The sequence below is a fragment of the Daktulosphaira vitifoliae genome, unplaced genomic scaffold (genome assembly GCF_025091365.1).
Source record: "Daktulosphaira vitifoliae isolate Bord-2020 unplaced genomic scaffold, ASM2509136v1 Scaffold_3, whole genome shotgun sequence".
Taxonomy (NCBI): Eukaryota; Metazoa; Arthropoda; class Insecta; order Hemiptera; family Phylloxeridae; genus Daktulosphaira; species Daktulosphaira vitifoliae.
The window spans coordinates 29931754-29952366 of NW_026099574.1; the positions used below are offsets into that span (position 1 = coordinate 29931754).

Consider the following 20613-nt stretch of genomic DNA (forward strand, 5'->3'; position numbering starts at 1 on the left):
GAAGACATTACCCTTAAAAATTGAAAAAAATTCCCTCGTTCCCCGTAAAAGGGGGAAATCTCCAAAAAAATTACAAATTTAAAAATCGCTAATTATCGAAATTTTTTCAATTTTTTTTACTTAAAATTGCCATAACTTTTTTAAAACTTGTCTTTTTGGTGAAAACGGACATCAAAGTTAAAGAAAAACGTACGATTTCCGAGAAAAAATTCTCGATTTTATATTTTATATTATTAAATTTACATTGCTATAACTTTTGGAAAAATGTATGGATCAATATTATTATTTTTTTATTATAAATTTTTATATACCCCTTTCATCTGACACACTTTTTTTGTAAATCGGATCATACCCCTTTATACAAGGGATGGTCAAAACTTGAAACATGCGTATTGAAACTAGGATATTTTCAATTTAATTTTTTAAAATGTTCCAGAAATACTGACACTTATATATATATCTTAAATTAAAGCTTATGTAATATATTTTAATTTGAAAAAAAAAAAATTTGACCTCTGGATTTGTCTTCATGGTAAAAAAAATATAGTTTAAAAAAACTAAAAAAACACGCTTTTAAAGCACATCGAACTAAAAAGTTAAAAATAATTTTTAAAATAAGCTTAAAATAATTATGAACAAAAAATACTAGTATTATTGTGATAAAAGCGTTTGGGTGCTCTGTGTCATATTTTTCGTATATTAAACGCCCGACGTTTTTATCACAATAATACTAGTATTTTTTGTTCATAATTATTTTAAGCTTATTTTAAAAATTATTTTTAACTTTTTAGTTCGATGTGCTTTAAAAGCGTGTTTTTTTAGTTTTTTTAAACTATATTTTTTTTACCATGAAGACAAATCCAGAGGTCAAATTTTTTTTTTTTCAAATTAAAATATATTACATAAGCTTTAATTTAAGATATATATATAAGTGTCAGTATTTCTGGAACATTTTAAAAAATTAAATTGAAAATATCCTAGTTTCAATACGCATGTTTCAAGTTTTGACCATCCCTTGTATAAAGGGGTATGATCCGATTTACAAAAAAAGTGTGTCAGATGAAAGGGGTATATAAAAATTTATAATAAAAAAATAATAATATTGATCCATACATTTTTCCAAAAGTTATAGCAATGTAAATTTAATAATATAAAATATAAAATCGAGAATTTTTTCTCGGAAATCGTACGTTTTTCTTTAACTTTGATGTCCGTTTTCACCAAAAAGACAAGNCGTACGTTTTTCTTTAACTTTGATGTCCGTTTTCACCAAAAAGACAAGTTTTAAAAAAGTTATGGCAATTTTAAGTAAAAAAAATTAAAAAAATTTCGATAATTAGCGATTTTTAAATTTGTAATTTTTTGGGGGATTTCCCTCGTTTAAGTGAAACGAGGGAATTTTTTTCAAATTTTGAGGGTAATGTCTTCGACTGGATACGATTTGTGATCTTTTGACTTATTTTTCATCAAAATCGGTCCAGCGAGAGCTGAGATTGAGCGTTCACAGACCCCCCCCCCAAAAAAAACATCATAGTAAAATTAATACCTTTTCAGCTTCGCATCGAAGCTAAAAGATTATACAAAAATTTTGTAATAATAATAAACGTAATAATTTTGAACGTAATTATTATGTTAAGAGAAATCGAGTGGCTAATTAAAAAAAATCAACGGTATAATAAAATATTAAAAATGTTATCAATACTGGAAGAATTACGTAACGAGTTACAATTTCAAAAATGTTTGTTTTTAATAATATAGCTTAGCAAACTTACTCTGAGAAAATTTTTGGCGAAAATGAAAAAAATTTTGGCACACCGTGAGCGTTTAAAAATGTTGGTATTTTTTGAAAAATATGCTTATTGCCACTGGCGTTTTTCAATTTAAAGCTTGAAATTTTTATCAGGCTCATTTACAGACTTATGAACTTTTTTAAGTCCATGCACATAGTTTATATTTAAATATTTGTTGTATATCGTGGCTATCGTAATTTTATTTATGTTTTGTTGTGTTACGTTAACAGAAACGCAATACGGTATTTATAATTTGTACTTTGTAATGATTGTAAAGTTTTGTAATTCTGTTGCACTAAATTTTAATTAATTTGTTATTACTAACTATAAATTTGAATACACATTAGTATTTTATTTTTTTAGTAGGACAAAATTATGTCGGTCAAAAATTTGCTCCAGTCTATTATAATTTGACACTCCTAAATGAGATATTTTATTCTAATCATCTGTATTATCTTAAGGTACTGAAATTATGGTGTAATTGGTCTCAGAGTAATTAAGTATAATTAGTATACTGAAGTGTGACATATATATGAAATTCTGGATCCTTTGATGGAACATCAACTATTAACAATGATTGCAAATAAGACAATATTATATTCTTAATTTTCATTAACATTTAATTATTAAATAATAAATTTTTCAAAATTATGTCGTTGATAGCTACAATTAGATAAGTTTTGTGATATTAGTACTTCGCTCCTTGTGTACGCTATATAAAAAAAAAATTTCGTTTAAGTGAAACTAGTAATTTTAATACGTAGCTGTAAAGATAAAAATCTTCATTTTTTAAATTTGTTTCTATAGTACAAATATAATATTTGTTGGGTGGATTTTCTTCATGTTCCGCTATAACACTACAACAGCATAATATAATTATGTTTGATTAATGGAAGTGGAGGTTCATTATGCTTCTATCATCAAATAGAAATTCTATCATACGGAGAAAATGTATTAGAAAAGTGGTAATTCAAATTTTATATACGGTAATAATTACTACATTTAAAATAACGACAATAATTATTGCTATCGTAATTTTTTATTAATAAAGATTTTACATTGGTAATACTGGTCCAATACTAAAGATCATTGGTACAAAGATTATCCGACCGAGTGGATATGCGTGAAGCTACCAATTTCTGATCTATCTAATTCTTATTATTAATAATTTTTTTGGTAACACAATGGTAACCACATATAAAATTCTTGATAGTATTCCACCCTTACACGAGTAGCTGCAGTATAATACTACTAATCAATTACTAATATTCATGCTAAGTAGGTAGGCTAGCTAGGCCTTTATAGGCTACGAAGTGTTATTACCGCTGTTTATCCTTGTACTATTCAGTTACACTGACGTATATGCTTCATGGTATTATTAGGCTACATCTAGCGGTAGGGAAAATCCTTAAACCATGTAATTAATTGGTAACTCAGTGGTAACTGAATTATGTTAGTGATAAGAAGTTGGTGGAGCTGAAATTGGTAGCTTCTCACTCGTTCGAATGTATGTCTATTAGACGTGTTAATTGATAAGGAAATATTACAATGTTAACAATTTTGGAATCGCATAAGATTGTTACAGTAGTAATTACAATTTAATATTTTAAATAACAATATTTTTCAATTTAAAATTATAAATTTTAAACTTATGTACTGAAAATAAAACAATCTTTTTAATGTGTGTACGTATTCATATCTAAAATATGGTAGGTTTTTAATGTTTTTAATCAAATAACCAAAATTAAGACGTGGTTATATGATTAAATTATTAAATAGTTCTTACAGTGTTATTTAATTAAATTTATATCTACCTACTGTTATAACATAAATGTATTTACTAACCTTTGTAATAAATCTCTAAAAGTTTAGTATGATATCATTAATTAAAATTAAAGCTACTTTTATAATCACAAAAGTGATTTATATTTGAATATGTTGAAAGTTTTTTCATTTGTATTTTTTTTTTATTGTTTACTATTTTATATCATTTGTACACTGGAAAATATTATTTAATTTTGGATATCTGTTGCCTCCCATTCTATGAAATAAAACATTAATTTGCTGTCCTTATTAATACCAAATAACTAGCTGTAAGCTTAGGCTAACACTTTGTATTTTATATCTTTCTAAATTTTATATTATTAATAGTATCATTTGCAATTATTAATAAAATATTGTTTATTTTTAGAGACATTAAGTTAAATGTTTGATACAATACAAAATGAGTCGCAATGACAAATCCAGTTAATACTTATGATACAATTATTTTTTGTTGCATTTAAAAAAGTTATTAATGCCTTATTATACTATATTAACAGTATATTTTTATTATTTGTCAATAATAATAAAAATTTTTGTTTCTTTTCAACATTTCAAAAAAGATTTTGAAGTTTAAAAAAACTTTTGTTTGTTCGATGATTAATTTAAGACAAATACTTATTAAGTTACAAAAATCTTAAAAATAAACATAGAGTGAAGGGTTATGTAGTGTGGCATTAGCCAGTACTTGTATATGTGTATTCTGCCCGAGTATACTTAGCTTAGCTATACTGTCTGTATTATAATGTTTTTAAGTTAATAAGTACTTGCCCTAAAATTATCATCAACCCATCAACAATTTCTATAAGAAAATACTAAAAAATCGCTATTTTGAAATTTTGAAAAAAATTATTTTTTCATATTAGCGATAATAATAAAAAATATACTTTTAATGTAGTCTAAAAAAGCAATAATTATTTTTAAAAAATTTCAATGGAATAGTAATTAGATCAAAAGTTTTTGGATTTGTCATATTTTCTGGAATATTATTCTAAATACACATAATTAATTTTTTATTTAGTTATTTTCCTTGACTTGATACACTTAATTTTTCTATTTTAAAATGCAATAAAAGATTCCTTAACTTACAGTATTAATTTTTTTTTGTTTATATATAGATGCACTTTATGTTATTGTTTAGCCGTCAAGGAAAACTCAGACTTCAAAAGTGGTATGTGGCTCATCCTGACAAAGTGAAGAAAAAAATAACTAGAGAGCTCATAACTACAATCTTAGCTAGAAAACCAAAAATGTGCAGCTTTCTTGAATGGAAGGAATTAAAAATTGTTTACAAAAGGTAAGTTAAAATTGCTAAAATTCAATAAAAATTGAAAGACATAATTGTTTCTGTAAAAGTTTTTTAGTGAAAATCTATCATACAAAATTAAGCTGTAGACATTTTATATGAAACTGAAAAAAATAAGTTGGGGAACCGAGTTGTGTTCTTATCCCTCCTCTTTTTCCTTTAGAATTTAATCAACTTAAGATTTTTAAATAGAATCATGTTAATTCATATTACAAACTAGAAAATTACTGGTCAATAACAACTTTTGGACCAGTATTTTAGATGATATTAACTCTTTAATATAAAAATTGGAGGTAAAGTGCAGAACCGTTTAACAGGCTAGTGACTATTTAATATCTAGGCATTAATAAATCACACAATTTATTCTATCTTGTTATAAAAATGCTAATATCTTTCAAACCTTTAGCCTGTAAGTTGATATCATTCAGTCATTTTCTTAGATAAATATATATATTTTTTAATATAGTACTTGAGTCATAGTTAAACAAACACTTTGTATTATATGATTCAAATAAGATCAATTTTGAGGAGAATATAGAAGATAGTTTTTAAAAATTTTCTTAAAACCTAATAATAATGATTTTGTTTGATAAGTCTTGCTCTCATTATCCATCTTTGAACTGCATAATTGATATACCCCTGTGACAATAGTCATTGGTCAGACACCAGGTGTTAATATTAACATACAACATTTAATGATGTTATACCTAAAATTGATGGAACTGAATTGAATGATTTGATAATTTAAAACTTTCTCATCATTTTATCAACGTAAGTTGTACTTATTAGATTTGAAATATACATTTTATATATTTTGCATTATTCATACATAACAAAAGAATGATTTAAAGTAAATTTCAAAATTTTATAATAAAATAATTTTATTTGGTAACTACCTAACTCCCAAGATTTGACTTTGAGTTTATTTTATTTTCCTTTTAGTATAAAGTAAATAAATACATTTTATTAACAATTTTAAAATGTCTTATATGATTGATTTTAAACTCAAATAAAATTAAAGCTTTTATCATTTCTTTTTTTTTTTGTAAAATTTGTTTCAGGTATGCAAGCTTATATTTTTGTTGTGCAATTGAACAGAATGATAATGAGCTCCTAACATTAGAAATAATTCACCGTTATGTTGAACTATTAGACAAATACTTTGGCAGTGTGAGTAATTTTATATATGGTATTAGAATGTGAAATGTTTGTATGATATTCATGATATACATTAAGTTTTATTTAAAAATCCTTTATGGTTGCCAAGTAAAGATAAAAATAAACATACATTTTGTAGAAATATAGTGAAAATTCTCGAAAAAAAATTTAATATTTTTGTGCATTAATTATATCAAGAATTTTCATTGATTATTATTTTGAGAATATCTATTCACAGCTCACTCTAAATCAAATAAATTGATAACTATTTAAACTTAAATATTTTATTATATAAAATTTATCCACTTTATACTTATGTATTAATTTTATCCTTTGATTTCTGCTCACAACAGCAGTAGTTAAAAGGTTAACTAATTACATAGCTGTATTAAATTAATCTATTAATTTGTACCTTTATATTTTAATTTTTGTACATTATTCTGATTTTACATTTTCTACTGGACCCAATACTTGTACATTGCCCTTTAATGAAACCTTGGGGAACTTTGGGGGAGGGATACCTCTTTATCACCATAGTTGGAAATGTAATTAATCATTTTTGTAGTAGGACCTAATGAAGTATTTAAATGCTCTTCCCCAACCAAAAACACATTTTTGTATCACAATAAGTAAAATTATCTACATTATAGGAGGAATGCTAATCACTAAACTCTATTTGTGCATCATCATTCATGTATTTTTTAGAGTAAAATGATAATATATCAACTGTTTGTATACTAATTGTCATAAGCAACATTTTTATCAACAATTATTTCCCCTAAAAACATGACAGTAACATATAGGTATTTCAAATCAATTGAATCTGAACATTTTTAGTAAAATGCTTGTTTATGGTAGCTATTCTGTACACAGTCACTTTATATATATATATATATATTGATTTGATATGATATAATAAAATAGCACTCAAACTAGTTATTAAATTATGGCAATACATATTTTTTGAAGAATCATCAGTGGTGTGTGTCCTGATAGATTAGTAGCTTATAAATAGTTATCCAAATTACTATAAATGTAAACAAAAATAAAAATGTACAAACTTTAGTAAAAATAAGATAGTTTATCTGAAAAATTATTAATTGTAAATCTTTTTATAAAATTATTAAATTGGTAATTAAATTAAAAAATTTTAAATTTAAACTATCTTTAACATATTATTAATTTAAAATTAAAAAATAATAAACTCAAAAAGTTACAAATAAATTACTAAAAAATCAAAATCGCTAAATATATACACATAAGTATGTGTTTAGTGTTGATGATGGTAACATTGTTTCTAAAATATATACCCGAGATTTTTTAGTAATTTTTTGGTAGCATTTTGAGTTTAATATTTTAAAAATAGTTTTAATTTTTAATAATAGCCACAAGTGGTCAATTTTTATTATAAAATTTCCTAATTAATAATTTGTATATATTTCAATTCATCATTTAATTATAGAGCATTATGTTTAAAATATGGCTAATTACAGTTTTTTTCAAAATTATTTTGTAGGTTTGTGAATTGGACATAATTTTTAATTTTGAAAAAGCATACTTTATATTAGATGAACTATTACTTGGAGGTGAAATACAAGAGACAAGCAAGAAAAATGTTCTTAAAGCTATATCTGCACAGGATCTTTTGCAAGAGGTTAGTTATGGAAACACTCCATTAGAACTTTAATTTTTTTTTTGTAGTTATTATTTTATCAAATTAAAAAACATAGTTACCATCCTTTTAAAAAATTGGAATAATTATATTTTAATGGCTTCAATGCATATTAAATTTTGTTTGCATATATCTTGCCAACTTAATAAGAAAAAAACTAACGTGCTTGATTGTATGTACTCAATAACAAAAGAAAAAAACTCCTTCAGTTATTGAAATAATTTAACTTTAAAATATTATTCAATTATTAATTATTTTGTTTATTTATGTTAATTTTCAAATTGTGTTCTTTTCAAAGAAAAAAATCTATAATATAATTATATTTTAAAAACAGTATTCACTCTAGTCGACTAAAAATCTTAGTCAAATTTTATGTATAATAAATTATATAAATCAAAGTGCAAATTTTTAAATTCTTAACCAAAGTATGATAACCAAAATTAGACTTAATATATTAAATTTATTTTTGTTAAATTTAAAAATAATAATATAATTGTTAAATAAATTTGTATTTTTTAATTTCCCATTCCTTTATTCTTTTTAGCTACCATCAATTAATATATATATATATATATTATTTTTATTTATTCATTTTTGTTCTACTATTTTGTTAAAAAAATCTAATTTTTTATTTTTACAAGATTTAAGTATAAAAATTGACAGTTAAATTTTTCAAATCATTAATTTTTATTTTATCATATATTATTGCTTGAAATTGAACTCTTAATTATGTATTATAAGATAATTTTATTGTTCCTCAAATAATAATTAATCTTAAAAATTAATAACACCAATTTTATATTATATAATTTTTTTTAATTTGACATAATTTTCAAAAGTAAAATTATATGTTAAAATAACTTATGTTAATGCATATATAAAAATTTAGCTGTCAAAAAATGTATTATTATTTTAATTACTTTGTTCTTATAAAATAAAATAATTTTATTGTATTTAAACATAATTTGGGTGGTTTTTCTTGAAATTTTTTAGGTTTAGTTATTCTTATAAATTCTTGTATTCGTTTCTTTTAAAAATGAAAATTATTTTCATTATATTCCTCATTTGTTATAAAATAATTTAAATAAAATTATTTCTTTGACTATAAAATAATAAGATTAAATTTATTAAATAATCAATTAAATTGAAAAAAATAATTAACAGCTATGCTTGAATTTATGCTGCATAATATAATTTAACACTTAATCTTCTATATGTATTGTTTATCTAGGATCTTATGCTTAAAACTTGATGCAATTTATTTAATAGCTTACTTCCTTTTATTTAATTTATTCCCTATTAGTACTTTTGTTTAGTTTTGAAAAAGCATTTAACAATAGCTTGCAAAATTTAATATTTTAACCAGTTATATGTGTTCAATAAAATAAACTTCAAAATTTAAACTAAAAATTTAATAGCATTAAGTGATAATAAGTTTAACATGTTAACATACATTTAAAATGTCTGAAGCAATCTTATAAAAATGTCTATATTTCTGTGATATACAATTTTCATAAGAAACTTATTAAGTGAACAATTAAATAAGAACTTTATTTTATTTTTCATAAAACATATTACTAATTTTTCTCTATGAAGTATATAACTTAAAAAATGAATATTAGTGTGAGTTCATAATAATTCTTTATTTCTTTAATAACATACATTATGAGTAATCATCTAGTCAAAATAACTATTAGTTCATTCTGTTTAGATTCTATATATGAATTATAATTATTTCTAATATCAAAAAATAAAATATTAACCAGAAATTTTAATAAAAACAAAAATTATGATAGTGGCTTACTAATTTAATAAAATGTTACTGAGTTCTAATCATACTTTTTTTATAAAATCATAATAAAAATGGTAGTTTTTTAGAAATGTATTCTAATAATTTTACCAAAAGAAACTGTCTAAAATAAAGAATTTTATGGCTTAAATGATCCAGTCAAATTAATCAAATGAGTTTATTTTAATTTTAAAATAATCTCATTTTATAGATACTTATTTTCCGTAAATGTTTCTAAAAAAGTTTTAATTGTAGTATAATTTTTTTAAATTACATTATGTTACTAAATAATTGTACATATTAATTATTATGTGACCTCATTAACACTATAATGTTTAAAAAAATTCTTTTATAATGTTATAATTTTTTAGTTATTTATTTTTATTTTTTGGTCATTTGTTAAAATGCCATTTTAGATTTATTAATTAAACTGCTATTATTGTTATTCATGTAAGCGTTATTTTTTTTTACAGGGTTAAATAGAATTTAAGTGTTAATTTGATGTATTTATTTGTTTTAACATTGTTTGAATTTCATAGGTTTATATAAATAATACACTGGGTTAATTTTTATAATTAGAATATTTGTTTTTTTTTACCTCATTAATCCATAAAATTTAGCTTTAATCCTGTATTTTTATTTTTATAAAACTAAAATTACCTTCCATTTTTAATGATGTGGCTTACCTAGTAATTTATGTTACACTTCTTATTAGCTATTTAGCTATATCCATACTTTTAAACAAATGTATGTAACTTGATTTAGCATACTATATATGTGTTTATTATCCTGTAATAGTTTTTTTGTTTTTATTTTTTTTAATTTGCATGGTCGAAATTCATAGTTTACAGACACTATCCATAGTGTTTTCTTTGTTTTTATGTTATCAACGTTGTGGGATATTAATTTACAATTTTAATATATGTTATATGTAGGAGGAGGCAGTCGAAGGTGCTCTGAAAGAGATTGGCCTATTATGAAGGCAGCCATTAAATAATCTCATGTGTTCCTCATTCAACTTAATGATTTTAGTATTATTGTAATTTTTTTTTATATGATTATGTTAAATTCAAACAATGTGCTTGTGGACCGTCAATAATACTGTAATTTATAACTTCATTATTTTGAAAAAGGTTATAAATGTAATCATTGATTTGAAAATTATGGTACTTAATTTTAATAACATATCAATCATTTTAATGATCGTATATATTAAATACTATTCATTGTGCCAAATGTGTATAAAATTTCAGTGAGGGCTTATTAGAAGAAGAAAGTCAATTTATATTTGTTCATATTGTCAGTATATAAGTGTAAATTATTTAACTTATACATATATTATGATAAATTTAGTTTCCAAAAATTTATTAAGAGCTCAAAATATTCATAATATGCTAAACAACTTATTTTCATTCAAAAAAATAGTGGGTATTAAATATCTAATTATTATGGCTCAAATCTGATACATAATTTTTTTAACTAATATTTTGTTTATTTTATCTGAGTTTATTACACATATATCAATTATTTTTTATCATTAGTAAGACTTGTAAAAATTTATAAAAATTAATAAATATCATATTTAAATTTTTTTGCTTTGCATCTATGCATAATGGTTGATGGTGAAATTGTTTTTATTATCTTTTATTTTATGCTTAATACAATTTTTTAAACTATATTTTTATCATTATATGATCATAATTTACCTAAATTTTTTGTCTCAAGTGATGTCATCAAGCTATATTGGTTCTACGGTATGTTATATGAGTACATAGTATAGTTTAATTAAATATTTATATCTTATTTACAAAATTATTTAATTGTTAATTTTTTATTTATCATATATTTTCTATTATATTCTATTTCGTGTGCTTTTATTGATTTCAACAATTGATTGCATAATGTTATAGAAATTAATTCTGTTAATACGAATATATGAATTTTCTTTTAGTTAAAAGTTTAGGCTAGTTAGTATACAGGGTGGTGTATTTCAAGTTTTGTTCCAAATATTACCTTAAAAATTCTATTTGCAGCATCCTATTATCTAGTAATTTTAATAATAAGTAGAAGTATAACAATTTAAAGTGTTGGAATACAAATTGGGATTTATAAAAAATATTAGGACAATTTTCAATAAAGAGTTCAAAATACGTCATTGTATTTATTTATCTTAAACAAAAGTTTAATTGAAAAATTATTTATTTGTTTTTTAATAATTTAAAAACGTTACCAAAATGTGTTTATTTTCTAATCTTGCCTAATTATTTATTTCTTCAAATAAATCAAGTAAAATTATAACTTTATTTAAAACCAAATGGTGTAGGTTAAAAACTATTAAATGTAATACTAGTTAATTATTTTACTACATAATTGTCGAAATTGTACATAGTTCGTTTTCCCGAAAAAACTTGTTTTCTACACGTACAAAAAAATATGTATTACTTTCCCTAAAAAAAAATATATATATATATTTATATATATATACTTATAAAATATGTTTTGCTTTTCCAGGAAGAAACTCCTCAAACTTTCTTTGAAGATCATGGCTTGGGTTGAATTATACGAATGAACACAATAAACCATTGACATTCCAATTATTTATTTTACTTATAGAAGATCGTAAAAAGATCGTAAGACGTTAATCAATCGTCTTTTTACTATACTTATACGATTATTTTCACTTATACAAATACTATGTTAGTTAAATACTAGTTAAAAAAACATGATTAGATTGTTACTTAATTTTTAAAACTTTGCACACACAATATGTCCGTCCATATTTAATTACCATTTTTCACTTGATTGATCATTGTTTTTAAAAACAAGTAGAAAAAAATTAAATATTATTTTTTTTATCCGTCGCTGTGTGTGTGTATTTATCTCACAAATAGTTTTAAAATTGCTAAGCCAAATGTGTAAAAAAAAAAAACAAAAAAAAATGTGTTAGAAAATTCGTAAACTGATAATTTAGATGTTTCTTAATTTTAATTAACTTAAATAGAGTAGGTGTCAATTATAGTGGCACTTTACAACAGCTGTTATACGGATGTTTTTTTATATCTATTAAACGAATGTTTTGGTGCTCTTTAATATAGAAACCATTGACAATGATATTAGTATCAATCTCGGATTTGTGTTGTTATCGCGATTTCTGTTGTAAAAAGAACGCATACTAGTTGCATTCGGGAAACTATGAATTGCATCCGATTTTCTTCGTAATTATAAAGGTCTATCTACAATTTTCACCCCTCAGGCCTAAGTATACAGAGTGATTCACCTGTCATAAACAATAACCTATCAAAACCAACTTTGGTTTTTTAAATGATAACACATATTTTTAATTTAATAGTAAATGGTATTTGAATTTTAAATATAACTTTATTCGTTTATTAGATATAAATATTTAAAGTTTCAAATATTTGAGTTAATATTATACATGTATAATACACAAGGTATTACAAATACAGGTAGCTAAATGGTTTTTATGACATCGCTGTCATAGTCATGGATTGTTTATTATCAATTATGACTATCAATAGATATACTTTTTAAATAGTCAGTTAGTGTATTTATGAACTCACAACAATGTGCCTTACTACCATTGATAATAACAATGCTGTGTACCTACGAATATTGATGTCATAAAAAACCAATTAGCTACCTGTATTTGTAATACCTTGTGTATTATACATGTATATTAACTCAAAAATTTGAAACTTTAAATATTTATATCTAATAAACGAATAAAGTTATATTTAAAATTCAAATGCCATTTACTATTAAATTAAAAACTCAAACATTTTCTATTAAATTAAAAATATGTGTTATATTTAAAAACCCAAAGTTGGCCCCCTTTCAAGGCATAAGGGATGAACTTAAAAAATATTACATAGTTAATAATTCAAGAATAATGTGTAACTAAAGATAACTAAAAAAAAAAGTTTAAATATATTTATTCTGTAAGTAATTGAGTGGGTTATGATAAAAAAATCACTCTGTATAATTGAATAAATTAAATTATGATAATAACTTTTTGTTTGAAACTTTTTCATTTTTTCTTAAAGTAAAGTATTGTAGTATGAATATATTACATAATATTTGTATTGTAAAAATATTTTTTATGACATTGGAAAAGCCACTGGTATTGAAATTGTACCTCATGACACTCAACAAAGGGTGCAAGTAGTATAAAGTCTTTTTAAGTTACAATACGATTTGGGTTGCAATTTTTATATAAAATTTGTTTCTTCCTGACCTCGGGATGCATCTAGTAAGTATCGGGTAAAAAAATGTATAATCATAATTCTTATCTAAAGAGTGGTGTATTAGTTGCATACAAATTATGTCACAAAAATATTTTAAAGGGCGTTCATCGTTTCCGCTAAAAAAGGCCGTATCAATATATTTTATCGCAATATATATTTTGTTTATAAAGGTGTACCTATGTGATAAAATAAGTAATTATTCAAAATGACGTAATCATATTTAGGGGCGGGGCAAACATTTTTTGGGGTGAACTCATTTGATGGCGATGGGTAAAAAATTATTTTGTTTGCACATCAATATTAATCCCCCATGCAAAAATCTTAAATAAAGACCTGAACGTTACTATTGACCTTTTTAACAAATAAATGTCGAATATTTTGGTACAGACACCTATCTACCCTGCCCATACGCTAAAACCGCCACTGTCTCGTAATGAGCCTTGGAAAAAGCTAAATGGTTTTCAAATTTTTTAGTAGATAGATAGGTAGAAAATCAGTTTGGCGGGATCAAAAAACCGACCTTATTCAGGTTTGGCGTTAACGATAATCTTCTGTTTTATAAAGGTGTAATACTAATTCAGTCTCCAGTTGTTTACAGATTACGGTACATCCGAATTTTGTTTCAATTGCCTGTACATAAAATTATAATGCATAATCGATTATTGTATTGAACTATAAATGATCAACACATTAATACTTTAACTTGAAGTGAACTTTTGTGCAGTGAAAAACAAAAAAAAAAATTGTTTATCATGAGTTCAAGTTTGGTTCTCAAATATACTGTTGTTAATAAATACATATCTATTGATATTTAAAACATATTCAAGCTGAGAAATGTATTAAAATTTTAAGATCATTTTTATTAAAAAAAGAAATGGATATATTTAAGTTTATACGACAAAAATATAATTAAAATAACTAGATAAAGAATAACTAAAATAAATATTAATCCTATAAAATAGCTATGACGTAATTAGTAAATACTTTCTAAAAAATTGAGACGGATTTTTTGCCATAAGTTAAAAATTAGTTTTCAGTGGTGTTTACATTTAGTGCGTCGATTATTATGATAAAATAAAATATATTGTTTATAAAAAATATTTGGATTTTAAGTTTGTTCGTATGTATCTATAGGCAAGTATAAATTATTACCTGACATAGTTGTAATTTTTTAATTAAATTTATTACTGAAGACATACATTGGTTACATAGAAAGTTACTAAGGAACAACATTTCTTAAACTTAAGAAGTATAATTATTAAAAACCACGAGTTTTAACTAAACAATATACAATTGCATATTGCAACAGTTGAGGGGACTCGAAATGTATGACACGTTCACTTTTCCGATAAAATTTTATTATATATTATTTTACACTACAATTATCAAATATTATTTTAAATAAGATAATTATTAAAACATGATTTGTAGGAAGTATAATTATGTCTCAAACTGTGATATTTATGTAAATATCTTTAATATGATTTTTAAATGCAAATTTTAATACAGGAACTTAGAACTCAATATAGTATGTATTAGGTATCAATACAATTAAAAATTATAATTGGCATAACCAGGTATAATGGTAGAACCAAGACCAAGTGTTGGTCAAATAGTTATAAATTTTATACAACAATCAACTCCTGTAATTTATATAAAACAATAGTTAATTAATTTAATGAGCTATTTGTCTATAACATTTTTTATATTAATGTTCAGTAATTAAAATTATAAATCAAAAAACTTATAATTCCAATTGGTAACTTGGTCATTTATAATATTAATAAGCTTTTATTTCACTAAATCTTTTCATGATTATCAGAAAATAAAAACACAATTGAAGGGTAACTTTCCAAAAAAGTCAATATTGGGTAAATTATCAATTCTTCTAGAACAAATCGTGCGGAATTTAATAATGATTTCAGAAATTAGTATTTGCAAATTATTTCCATAAAAAAAAAATTATTTGTAAAATGCCTATTTTACAAATAATTTTTTAAAATAACACAAAATGTACATTTTTCTTGCTATTTTAAATATAATATATTTATTTAGATTAGGTGTCCTTTATAATTAAAAAAATGAAACTAATACGTTTGAAAAAATACCCTTCAATTTACAATCAAGATATCACTGATATAATTAATGTATGAAAAAAAATTCATTATTCCTACGGTTAGGTTGAGTTACACTGTAGGGGGCGGACCAGAAAAATAAATATTGCTCTTAAGTAAGCATACGGAATAGTATGACGGCTGTCATTTTTTTCATCGTCCCTTTGCCGCAGTGCATTGTAAAAATAGCGAAATACCGGCACTGAAATGGCATACAGAAAACATTGTCGCCTTACGTTTTATGTTGCCAGATATTAAAATTAAAATATAGTCCACTCTAACACACATATACACTGCAAACAAATATAAGTATACAATTCCAGATCCGACTATTTCGGGTTAAGCTACCCCCACCCCTACCAAATGGTTCGGTGAGAATGAAACTGATGTAAACTCAACAAAAGTTTTTTTTAATATTAATGTTCCGTTATATATATTATTAAAACAAGCTTTGGAATTTTTATTTTAAGCTTACTGGAGCGTAGGACAATAATTAATAACTAATTTCAATTGTTTTAAAATTTAACAACTTTCACACACACATACTTGCAAAACGGGAAGGACGAGAATTTGTATATATATATAAAAAAAACTCTTTACACAATAATAACATCGAAATGATTTTTAAATCGAGTACGTCGTGTTGGACAATATCCACAATGGTGTTTAGATAGTATGTATAATAGCATTGAATAGTATTTAAATTTTGGGCGGTTGTAATTTAGACTGTAACGCCTTTGGAAAAACGTTTTCCGTTGAAATGTTACCAAACGCCGTGACGGTTCAATGCACTACCTTTGGACGCGGTTGTCGCGTGCGTTGAACACGTGATTCGATCGTCTTATCAGTTGACGTTCGAGTAGGGCGTAGAAAGAATAGACAGGACGAGGAAACGGCGAACGGTCGCGGTAAAGGAGATGAAGCTAATGCGCTGCCGATAAACGATTTATACGATGTCGGATTTGCTTGACGTGCTGTTTTTGCGGCCATCGGCTTCAATGCACAGGAGAGGATCGCGTTTGCCGTAACCGCTCAAATCGGTCATCTGCGTCATTTCAGTGTTGTGGCGATAGACGGTGGCGGACCTCGGACAACTCACGGATGATTGAAGAGTTGTCGTGCGAGTGTGCCGTGCTGCGAAGTACGGTAGGAACGTTATCATAAGAGTGCGCCGGTATTTGCGGCTCATAGCGCAGTACAATATGAAGTTAGAGGCGGCGTTGACCACCATGAGGAAGTTGAATATAGTGTGCAAACTACGGTTTACGTAGTACGCAGCCGATTTTTCCGGTGGCTCGTACATGGACGCCACCAACATCATGACGGCCGTTGGCGTTTGGCATACGCAGAACATGATGACAACAGCGATCAGAGTCATCGTCATTTTATTTTCTTGCCTCTGTCTGTTCCATACCACATTGCCCTGTCCAACAAGAACATAACTGTTTAAAAAAATTATTCATACTTTGATTTAATTTTGAAAAATACGATATTTTTAATTATTTTCCCGGAGATATTTTAAGACTATTTATATATCTCAAGATGTTTTCGTTTGATTTAAAGACGTGCGTTTTTATATTGATTTTTATTTTAGGATTTACAATCGTCCAACTAATATCAGAATAATTAGTCGATTAATTACTCAATTAATTATTTAACAACCATCAATTACAATTTGGTTTCTGTAGTTTTATTTATCAATTAACAACAATTTTTTTCTGTTTTTATTAAGTTTAAAAACAATTCAGTGTTGTCAATAATGGTACTTAATAAAACTTACATAATTGCTTTTTAATTTTAATTAAACGATAAAATTTATAAAATAACAGCATTGATTAGTTAATAAAACCCATAAAACTTTTATAATTCAGTAATTTGTTTGGAATGTACACTTAAATCTAGAATAGTGAAGGTATAATTTACACAGTTCTTGGCAACATTTTTACGGGAGAAATTCTTTGTTATTTTTAATTATTATTTCTTTGTTAATTTCAGTTAGTTGTTCGTTCTAACCATTTATTTAATATATTATTGCACAGTACAAAAATTCTCAAAATTGTATAATTATGCTTTTCAGATTTGTTATAAAAAAGTCACATTATGACTTTTATATATTTGATTTTAATTAAACAAATTTATAATAAAGCTTCATAGTACTCAACAATGTAGTTTGCTTGATTTTTTTTTTTTTAATACTGAATTTCAAAAAGAGCTTCACTCAGTTTTTGAACATTTTCAAGAGATACTAAAAATTGAAAAACTATTACACCATTGCAAATCAGTATATAGTACTTTCGGTAACTTTTAAATGTTGTGATATATCGTAAGAAATTCCATTAGGAAAATATAAAACATTTAATATTTTTTCAATACTTTAAAATAATCACTTTTTAACCCATTCTGTACAAAAAGTTTTGATGGGTCGTTAACAATTATAGAACAAATACTTATTAAGAGTATTTTAATAGATAGAGAGGGTACAGAGCATGGTTAAGGTATATGTACAATAGTTGAGCTTCACTCATACGCGTTATATACAACTAATTAGTAAGCTTTTTTTATCATTTATGTACAGATTTTATCATCTGTTACACTAAATTGAATAAATTATACTTTATACTGTAAAAAATTACAACAACTATTTATATGCAGTAAAAAATGTTTTGCGTTTTATTTTATTAAATTCAACTACTCTTTTGCCTTTTTAAGGCCCAAAAGTTTATATTTTACACAATTTTTAAGTCTTTCAAATAAAACGTATTATCTTAATTTTGTATTAATCGCTAAATTTAAGAACATCCTGATCGAAAATAAAATAGAAAATTTCATAACAATGTAAGGCACTTTAATTTTAATTTCATTAAAAAATAGTGCATGTATTGTAATTACCAAAATAGAAATTCAAAATCATAACAGTTTATTAATTTTATAGATTAGATAAAATTGATTATAATTAAATTAGTAGTAATTATAACTATTAGTTATTATTCAAGTAATTTTTTTTGCTTTTTAACTTATATTATATCAAATGGTAATACTGTAAATATTATTTACCGCACACTTACCAAATAACTTTGGGTATAACCTGGTTTAAACTGATAACATTTTTAAATTCTTAAAAATTTTCATTGAGTTATTGTGCTCTCAAGTCGATTTGTTATTCAGGCAATGTTTAAAAAAATAAAATATTCCATTAGAGAACTTATTACAAGTAAAAAATATACCGAAGAGGTTGTGAAAGAAAAGATATAAAGTTTAAGGTAAACATAATTTTGGATAAATAAAATCGCTCGTTCCTAAATATGAACAAGTTCAATAATGTTTATTTTCGCATTAAGCAACTTTGACGTGTTCAATTTGAAATTTATTTTCCTGTTATATTTTAGAAAAATAGTTGAATAAAAAAACATTTGTGTCCATTAATTTATTGTCTATTCTAGTTGTCTTGTTTATAATCATTAGTGTGTGTTGGCTGCGTAAGTGTACATTAAAGGTGTGACATTTTAAAAGAAAAAATTGTTCAAGTGCTGTAGTGGAATTAACTCATATGGTTCATTTATTTTATTGATAAAAATTTTAAAAATTATTGTTGTTTTTAGATTTTATAACGTACTATTTCCTAAGTTATTTTTTTTTACATGGCGATTAAGAAAATTTATACGTCTTCAGACAAGTTACAAATTATATTTTATATAATATTTATGAAAATCCACGATTTCGCTTTGCTGAAAAATATAATATTTTAAGGACATGTAAAAAATTTATTTTATGGAAAATTTTATATTTCAATAAAGTTCTTGTGATTAGAGAAAATTCATCACTAATCACAAAGTCTTATTAGCAACTAGTTATAATTAGAAGTCGTTTATAAAATGTGACTTGTTGAAAACATAGACAATTATAATAGTTTCCTTATGTATGTTTAGTTAATAATAAAATGATAAAATAAGTTACAAATTTCAATATGAGTGTTAATGTGTAATATTATATATATGTATGTATGTTATATTCGGTGAATACAGTCATTTTTTATTCATTTTAAAGTTTAGTTAATGATGACATATCTTTTTTTTTACAAACGCTTTTGTTGTAAGATTAAAATTATTGCACAAACATAAAGTTTTGTCCAATACTACTATTCTATCTATATCCGTCGCCAAGGCAGTGTTATGGTTTCCTGTCGTGAGTAGAGCCAAAGAAAATATTAATGAAAAACATCTCGTTACAAGTATTTTTTTATTACTTATTCAACATCAAATCGTAACATTGGTATGTAACATTTACATTTGAAACAAGTTGGGCCTTAATCATTTTATTTAACAGTTTATTTAAGATCAGTGTGAATGAATATTTTCTTGTTATGATATAAATTACATATATACTAAAATAGATAATTAATGATTATCATAAAAATTATTAGATATTTTTTAATTAAAAATAAGTTTTATTAAGATTTAGAATTTATACTCTAATATTTTATTGTTTAATTGTAATGAATAGAGAGATTTTTCATTAATAGTACACGAAAGTATTTATAATTATGTTCATTAAATATTTATTACTAATATATAGAGTGTTCATTAAGTATGGAAACGTGTTTCTCATTGTTTTTAACAATTGACCTGTTTTTAGCTTGGATGCGAAGCTGAGAAGGTATTGGTATTACTAAGATGTGTTTTTTTTTTTTTTTTTTTTTTT

At 24.2% G+C, this 20613-nt stretch overlaps 2 protein-coding genes and 1 long non-coding RNA gene across 8 annotated transcripts in view; 2 read left to right on the forward strand and 1 right to left on the reverse strand.

Moving 5' to 3' along the window:
- The first annotated feature begins 3323 nt into the window (after positions 1-3323).
- LOC126903030 (AP-1 complex subunit sigma-2) lies at positions 3324-12393 on the forward strand. 6 transcript variants are annotated; one of them, XR_007703403.1, is made up of 6 exons: positions 3324-3377; positions 4730-4908; positions 5979-6087; positions 7592-7729; positions 10472-10575; positions 12048-12393. XR_007703403.1 is itself a non-coding variant. In XM_050680936.1 (6 exons), the coding sequence occupies exons 1-5, from the start codon at positions 3339-3341 to the stop codon at positions 11262-11264; spliced, it is 468 nt and encodes a 155-aa protein (XP_050536893.1). In that variant the 5' UTR covers positions 3324-3338; the 3' UTR covers positions 11265-11290; positions 12048-12393. The 6 variants fall into 6 exon arrangements, 5 of the variants coding, with proteins under 5 accessions (XP_050536893.1, XP_050536889.1, XP_050536890.1 ...); XM_050680936.1 differs by lacking the exon at positions 10472-10575 and adding an exon at positions 11262-11290; XM_050680932.1 differs by lacking the exon at positions 10472-10575.
- A 2399-nt stretch (positions 12394-14792) lies between these two features.
- LOC126900569 (FMRFamide receptor-like) overlaps positions 14793-20613 on the reverse strand; it is a 46993-nt gene continuing 41172 nt past the window's right edge. The window contains exon 4 of the mRNA XM_050676386.1: positions 14793-17338. Within this exon, the coding sequence (XP_050532343.1) occupies positions 16862-17338 (477 nt within the window). The 3' untranslated portion in view covers positions 14793-16861. The remainder of the gene's footprint in view (positions 17339-20613) is intronic.
- Positions 18917-20613, forward strand: part of LOC126900570 (uncharacterized) — a 22705-nt gene continuing 21008 nt past the window's right edge. Inside the window, exon 1 of the long non-coding RNA XR_007702881.1 lies at positions 18917-19175. This is a non-coding gene — a long non-coding RNA (uncharacterized LOC126900570). The remainder of the gene's footprint in view (positions 19176-20613) is intronic.

Coding starts and splice junctions, on each gene's coding strand:
- LOC126903030 (XM_050680932.1), top strand. CDS start 3,339: ATGTTAACAATTTTGGAATCGCATAAGATTGTTACAGTA. Junction 3,378..4,729: donor CGCATAAGATTGTTACAGTA/GTAATTACAATT, acceptor GTTTATATATAG/ATGCACTTTATGTTATTGTT. Junction 4,909..5,978: donor TTAAAAATTGTTTACAAAAG/GTAAGTTAAAAT, acceptor AATTTGTTTCAG/GTATGCAAGCTTATATTTTT.